Here is an 8075-nt window from a genome sequence, read left to right on the forward strand (position 1 = left end):
CTGTGGCTGCCCCATCCCTGGCAGTGTTCAAGGCCAGGTTGGACACAGGGGCTTGGAGCAACCTGCTCTAGTGGAAGGTGTCCCTGCCCGTGGCAGGGGGTTGGAACTGGATGAGCTTTAAGGTCCTTTCCAACCCAAACCAGTCTGTGATTCCTAGCAAACTGATACGTCACTCTGATAGAGTGAACTGCACTGAATGCAGCTTTCAGAGCTGCTTTTCAAAATGTGAGCTGATGGGTCAATTCATCTTTTGATATAGGCATTAATGTATATGCACTTACTCTGTAGGATGATTTTGACTAAGAAAGCAGTGGATTAATGGTTTGCACTCTCTTTTTCTCTCTAGTGCAACAGAATGGTGTACGACACTGCTCCTACACGTCATCGAGGAAAAACCTGTATGTTAACAAAAATACAAAGGTTATCTGTCAGGGTTTTACAGGCAAACAGGTATGGACATGAAGGATTTCTTCTATCATCCTTTCAGTTCAGAAAGTTAGTTGGTGGGAAAATGTAATAACATAAAAGAGATTATATACTGGCTTTGACTGTGTTGATGGGAAGCTGGACGTCATGATCAGGAAGGTCCCTTTAGCACTGTCGTTTCCTGTCTCTGGTCCAAATAGATTCCCCCCCTCTCCCCATATTCAATCATATTAGGTATTTTTTCATTTGTGCACAAGCTTAAAACTTGTTTTTGAGTCATCTCTATTATATTATATTTGTTTCTTGTACTTCCTTCTGTTCTTCATCCTTTTTATTGTATCCGCCTGAAAGGGTTTCGTTGTAAAAGGGGTTTTGCAGAAACCTACAGAAATCTTACCATTTTAGAAGTGCCTCTTTCACAATGCCTTTGAATGTCAATGCCTATGAATTAAATTTCTGGTGCTATTTCAAGATACTTGATAATTTGCTCACATCCCCTCTTTTACACCTTTGCAAGGGGGAGAAGGCTGCTTTTACTAAAACGATCAGCTAGTTGTGGATGGGAATGCAAATTTCTTCTACTTCATTATTGTATTTGTCATCTGCCAGACTTGATATGGAAAATAAAATGTGGCTGCTATGTCTGCAGCTGTATTAGCAACACATAACAAATATCTTTTAGTGTGCAACTGCAGTGCTCTGATTTAAAAGAAAAAGCTTAGATATTCTGAACGCGTTTAAAACATGATGCACTCTTCAAAATAGGTGATGGTATATATATATAGTGAAATCTTCCCTTCTCACTGTAAATTTAAGTGCCATAAATTGCCTTCAGAATTATAGATAACATCTACTGCTTTTGGTTTGTTTTATATGCTATTACATGCCTTTTAACTTTACTTATTTTCTCTCTCATAGGGCACCTTTCACAGCCAGCAGGCGTTGGACTATGGCACCAATCTAGTTGGAGGAATTTCTCCAGGGAAAGGGGGGAAAACTCATCTGGGTCTGCCTGTGTTTAATTCTGTGAAGGAGGTAATTGGCAGCAGTGACTGGAGGGCAGACAATTTAACACTGCTGAAGGGCTCCTTATTTCATTGCTCACACTGAAGAGACAGACATTTAAGCCATGGATGTCACTGTGCAAGGGGTGAAATAGAAGCCTTGTAAAAATGGGAGCATTCAGTGTGGTCAGCCATGGGTTTGGCTTCCACTGTGAAATTCAGAGTCTGGATACACTTACTTTAAGCATGCAACTAGTTTATCATTGATTTTGGTGTGTATGATGAATTTTTAGCAAACTGTTATCTAAGGCTGTGAAAACAGATTGAGTGAGCTGGGCTTGTTCAGCCTGGAGAACTAAAGGCTCCGGGGAGACCTTAGAGCAGCTTCCAGCACCTAAAGGAGCCAACAAGAAATCTGGAGAGGGACTTTTTACAAGGGCACGTAGGGGTAGGACAAGGTGGAATGGCTTTAAACTGAAAGCGGTTAGGTTTGGGTTAGGTGATACTAAGAAGCTCTTCACTATGAGGGTGGTGAGGCAGTGTTCAAGGCCAAGTTGGACGGGGCTTGGAGCAACCTACTCTAGTGGAAGGTGTCCCTGCCCGTGGCAGGGGCTTGGAACTGGATGAGTTTTGAGGTCCTTTCCAAACCAAACCATTCTATGAGTCAATGAATGGGGCAGATCCTTTCCAGCCAGGGGTTAGTTCTCAGTTCCCTCATTGTGCTGTATGTGTCCCATTTTCAGTGAATTTGACACTTGCCTTGATTACAGTAACTTAATCCATAACAATTTACTTAATTTGTGCCTGTGAATGGATGTATTTTAAATAACTAGTTGTCACATATTCTTTTCAGCCCCACTAAATACTCAATACCTTTTTTATTACGTCCATTGTAGGCCAAAGAACAAACCGGTGCTTCTGCCACTGTTATATATGTACCTCCTCCGTTTGCTGCTGCTGCGATCAATGAAGCAATCGATGCAGAAATGCCCTTAGTTGTTTGCATTACTGAAGGTATTCCCCAGCAGGATATGGTTCGGGTTAAACACAGACTGCTTCGGCAGAATAAGACTCGACTAGTGGGCCCCAACTGCCCTGGAGTCATCAATGTAAGTGACTTCTGGATTTGCTCCGAGGCTGAACCATTCTTAGTGATGGTTTGAGTGTTCCATCTGACTTCTCCTACTCTTTCCTTAGCCTGGAGAATGTAAAATTGGTATCATGCCTGGTCACATTCACAAGAAGGGAAGAATTGGTGAGTTTTTGAATATTTATGCATCATCTAAAACTAAAGTTTAGTGCTTTAGTGTTGTTACTCATGAGGATAGTTACGTCCTGCCCTGAAAATGATTCACACACTGTGTAACAGCTTGTCTGTCCTTCAGTTTGTAAGTGAACTTCACCGTTATCAATCCTGAAGGCCTAAAAATCATTCAGTCAGTCATAGCGGGCACTGAGTACTGGTGTTAGAAGCAAGGCAATTGGAACTTTCCTTAGGTAATGTGATTGACTTAGTTTTCTTAACACTACTCTTTGAGGATACTTCCATTTATCCTTGGGATTTGAGAGCACTAAGCTCTCCCAGTGCGGTTCTTTCCAAAAGCTTGGCTCCTACGGACTAGGATCCTACACCTATAGTAAGCTCAGTATTGTAGCAGAAAGAAGAGATTACAGGCAAGTTAATAACATCATTATTTGGACAACTGTACCCTGGTGAGAGGGAGTGACAAATGTACCCATTTCTCAGACAGTGGTATTAAGGTCAGGAAGGCAGTGACTTGTTAATAATCATGTTAGTTACACACCCTTGTGCATGTAAGTCTCTTGCCCTGACTTCTGTTGGTTCCTTGTTCTAACCTATAGAAATAACTACTTGATTATTTTAAAAATAATGCTATATTTGAGGAGCTATAATGAAAATTCTTCCAAAATAAGTTTTTGTATTTAAATAGACCTTCAGAAACATCACTGTGGACAGCAGGCACTGCTGCTGGCTGTCAGCGAGGTAACCAGGTTAAACTGAGCATAGTACCTTTACCAACATTCTCATTTTTTGGATGAAAAGTGGGTTTCCTGTGGGATAACCTGTTCAGTGCTCTTGAACTGTGTGGACTCAGTGCAGTTTTTCTAACACAGCAAACTATCACTGCTGCTTAATAGCTTCTGACATGAGAAGAAGCTCTACCTGATGTACGCTGGAGGATGTGTAACACTCGTGTTACACCTTCAGCTTTCACAAGTACCTATAAACGTGGAACTGGAAAACCAGGTGTCCGCAGTTACACCCTTTATAGATACTATCAAGACATTGCTCTATGACTGTAAAAGGTAACATTAACTGGTGTTGCCCTGGACTCCCATCTGAATCAAAGTTCTGTTCAGATTTTCTAAGTATCTACAAGAGATGCCTGTAGTCACAGGATACTAGAATCTGAATGTGAGGCACATCAGGTGTGAAAGAAGATGTGAAATCCTGAATCCAGTTGCTCCCACCAAAGCTGGAAATGTTTTAAATGGTGATCTAAGGACCAAGGAATAAATATGTAACTTTGCCATCCTCCCAGCCTTGTCTACCACTGTGACCTTTGGTGGTGTGCTCCCCAGCTTTCTATTACTGGGAGGTGTCCAAGAATCATTTGTTAATTTTGGGATGCAAGCTATAAAAATAGTCTTTGGACCTTTATCTGTAGCTTCTCTGAGGCAATCTGACCTTGATAGTAAACAGGAAGCTCTTTGCAAACATAGCAAGGAAAAAAACTCTGCTAGTGGACATCTGAGTTGTCCAACAGTATGAACAATTGATAAAACCAGAGTTAGTAGTCTAGTGGTATATTTTTTCTTCTGTTCATGCAATGTACTTATTACATTCCTTCTTAGATGGCTTGAAGTAGATGGAGGATGGTGGTTTTTTCTGTTTTCCCTTATTGTAGTATTAACAGAAATCTTTACTTAGAAAAATGAACAAACCCCCATGCAAATATTTTGCCCCTGATCTAGGCTGTGTTTTACCTTCCATCCTGAATTTAAAACTGGGGTTGTGGTCTCTTGTAATGCTGTAGTGCAAACGCTGAATGTGTATTGTAGAGCAGTGAGCTGCAGCAACATAAACCTTAATAGTGGTGACTTTCATTGTGCAGTGTATGTCTGTTCTGGAGGATCTCTCATGTGCCTGGCCACACTGGAGATGGGATTAAACCAGGATTGTTAACTGTTGGGCTGCAGTTCTGTTTCCAGTTCAGTGAACTGCAGTTCAGTGCATGAGTTATTTGCATACAAGACAAGATGTATATTCTTCTGTTTTGTTGGCAGGTTTAGTCTGTTGACAATTAACTGTCCAAAATGCCAACCAAGAACTAGTACAGACAATCTTATATAGAGTTTTCATGTTCTGGCAAGGATAGCTGGAAAACCTAGCATCTCATGTTCAGTTTATTAAAGTGATTTTCACGAATATAAGACCAACTGCCTCTAATCATGCACTTTACTATGTTAGTGTTAAGTTTATCTCCTTTTCTTTCCTGAAGGTATCGTGTCAAGATCTGGAACCCTGACATACGAAGCTGTTCATCAGACAACGCAAGTCGGATTGGGACAGTCTTTCTGCGTTGGTAGGTTTCCTCAGCCTGTTGCACCTACACTAATCTGCTTTTTCTTTAACAAAGGGATATCTAAAGTCATGTCTTTTTGCAAGCATAGAAGTTGCTGAATGGCAGTTATCTTGAGAACTGAGATCTCTATGTGCTGTGAAGAGTATTACCCTTCTCTATTACCATTTCTGCATCAGATTAATAGAAGCCTGAAACAAGAGCTTTGAACAGAGAACTGCCAGAAAACATAATGTCAATTTGGAAACAGGTTTTCCAAAGAGGTTTGATATTATAAAGGGATAGGGCATTCTGAGTCATTTAGTTGGGTATATTAAGTGAATTCAGTTTTCTTACAGCAAAATTCTACAGCTGGACTGTTGGTCCTGCTGTGTCTTATACAGAGCCTCTGTATAAGGTATCATATTTTGCGTATGGTTTGAAAGGTGATTACTCAGATACCAAAGGTTTCTGTAAATTCTGGGGGGAGATATTTGGAGCAGGAATTGGGCATGCTCTGACTTGGGAAAAGCCATCAGGGCTGCCCCTTTTATGAGCCTTTGGGATTACCCTTCATACTGAAATTTATTTGAAGCTTTTACTGTAAATGCAGCATCATTATCTTCAGTTAGTTGTTGTTTTTTTTTTGTGGTTTTAATTCTTTTTCAGGGATTGGAGGTGATCCCTTCAATGGAACTAATTTTATTGACTGCCTTGATGTCTTCCTGAAGGATCCTCATACTGAGGGGATCATATTGATTGGGGAAATTGGAGGAAACGCTGAAGAAGATGCAGCAGCCTTTTTGAAAGAAAATAACTCTGTAAGTCTTAAACAACTTGCTTCCAGACACCTTGGTAGTTAGCCAGCTTCTTTTGCCATGTCAGGGAAAACTCAGTTCAATCTCTCATTTCTATTTACGAAGAAATCAAACAGTCATAGAATAGTTAAGGTTGGAAAGGACCTTAAGATCACCTAGGAGCATTCAGAACTTCCTTGGGCAACCCATTCCAGTGCCTCACCACCCTCACTGGAAAGAGCTTCTTCCTTATATCTAACCTAAACATTCTGTTTTCTGTACATGGCTCTGTAAAAAACGTGTTTTAAAGTTTCTGGTTGCTTCTGGTTTATGATGATTATCAGGAAAGAAAGCATTGCACACTCTTCAGACTCTTGGTTCCGTGTTGCCTGAGGTTTCTAGCTGTTTAATATCTTTGCCTGGCTAGTTTATATTTAAAATAAATAAATAAACCTGCCATCTGGAATTGCTCCCCCTTGTATCAGGATCTTTTCTTTCTTCACAGGGTCCGAATGCCAAGCCTGTAGTGTCATTCATAGCTGGTCTGACTGCTCCTCCAGGCAGGCGGATGGGTCATGCTGGAGCAATCATTGCTGGGGGAAAAGGTGGAGCTAAAGAGAAGATAGCAGCTCTTCAGAGTGCTGGCGTTGTTGTCAGTATGTCTCCTGCTCAGCTAGGTAGCACCATCTACAAGGTTCGTTGCTTGGGAATTGGTTTATGTGCTCATCCAGGTGCTTTTGAGGGAATACAAGTTGGGAATGCATCTCTTACCCAGAAACTCCGCAGCTCTAAACTTAGTTAAACATAAGAACTCTGTTGACTGAACAAGCCACAGTTGTTACTTAGATAAAATGCCCACGTAGTGTTGCCTTTGTAGAAAAGTCAACAGCAAAACAGAGATTACATTTTGCTCTAAAGTGTAGCAACTTGTTGAATTCTGTTTTCTGGGTGTGAAGAATCTGAATATGAAAACACTCTTTGAAAGCAGGCTGTTTGAGGTCAGAGAGCCTTGGCATAGAGGTGTCTCTATTTTAAGTACTACGTCAGAATTATGATTGAATGCATAGAGCTGAAAAAGTTATGTATGGAACAGGATTATTTGCTTTTTTCTTCATGCATATCAGAAAAAAGGCATTGCTTCACACCTGGAGGGAATGTTGTTCTAGGTACTTCTTTTTTTCCTCTGCTGACCATATAGTACAGCGTCTTCACAGGCTGCAGTGGGATTCTTCCCTTCTTCTGTTGTGTTTTTTCCTTTACTACAATGAAAATCCTTATTTTGGTGCTTCACTGGCTTCAGTCCTTTACAGTAAAGGATTCTACTGCAGTTCTTACACAGAATGAGTGTTTCTCAAGCCTGTTTTGCTATGCCTGGGAGCAAATGGTTCCTTGACAGCATTGCAACCTGAGTGCAGTGCACTGACTGCAGACTAGCACTACTGGTTTTTCATAGCTGCTTTGTAAATGTAAAGTGGGAGAACACTTATTCTGCTTTCCCCTAGCTTGAACACGTTATGCATTTTATATGTTAGTGTTTAATGCTTAAAATCAGATTTGCTAAGATACATACAAAGTAATTTAAAATGAAATAGCGATAGAAGTGTTTTCTTTCTGTCCCCACTGGTTATGTCTGTGTGCTATTTGCAGGAGTTTGAGAAAAGGAAATTGCTGTAAGAGAAGACACTTTGGAATACTGTCTCCAAAACATCAGTGCAGCACCTGGCCTCCGCTTACCTTTTGTCTGCTAATCTTCAGTTGCCCAAATGACTGACACCGGTCTCTGAATTTGACTTGGAAGCCATAAACCTCCTGGCTAAACCTGGTTTGATGTCTCCTTGGTTTCAGACATTATCACCTCATTGTAAATCCCAGCAAATTAATAAATCTACTACTAAATCTGATTCATCTTTTGAATTCCTGAAGCAGAGCCATTTCTTCCATCACCATAAATACTCTTTTGTAACTTAAGCACTGCCCGTTTTTAAGGTAAAGTCACTTCTAGAGATGCTTTTAAGGATCAAGGCACTGACTTTATGCAAGTATCACACTTGGTTTATTTTTGTTTTTACAAAATCCAGTCTTACCTGTTTGTTGCTGGCAATTATATTTGTTTGAACAATAGGCCAAAGTTTCCGTCCATTAAACCAAAGCTGCTGGATCTGAAGGGGTTGATGTTGATCCACGTAGCTGGATATGCCTGAAGTCCAGACTTTCCTTTCAAGGCTGATGAGCCCTGCACAGTGTAGTCCTCTACTGGCAAGGAA

General features: G+C 40.7%; 1 protein-coding gene across 1 annotated transcript; it reads left to right on the top strand.

Moving 5' to 3' along the window:
* Positions 1 to 346: 346 nt before the first annotated feature.
* Positions 347 to 7716, top strand: SUCLG1 (succinate-CoA ligase, alpha subunit; the record flags this gene model as incomplete). Its single annotated transcript, XM_010013647.1, has 8 exons — positions 347 to 450; positions 1345 to 1461; positions 2327 to 2539; positions 2628 to 2685; positions 4955 to 5038; positions 5684 to 5835; positions 6317 to 6505; positions 7459 to 7716. Coding segments are annotated over 8 exons (944 nt in total), but the record flags the coding sequence as incomplete, so codon positions are not given.
* Positions 7717 to 8075: the final 359 nt, after the last annotated feature.

The sequence above is a fragment of the Nestor notabilis genome, unplaced genomic scaffold (assembly GCF_000696875.1).
Source record: "Nestor notabilis isolate BGI_N333 unplaced genomic scaffold, ASM69687v1 scaffold1814, whole genome shotgun sequence".
Taxonomy (NCBI): Eukaryota; Metazoa; Chordata; class Aves; order Psittaciformes; family Psittacidae; genus Nestor; species Nestor notabilis.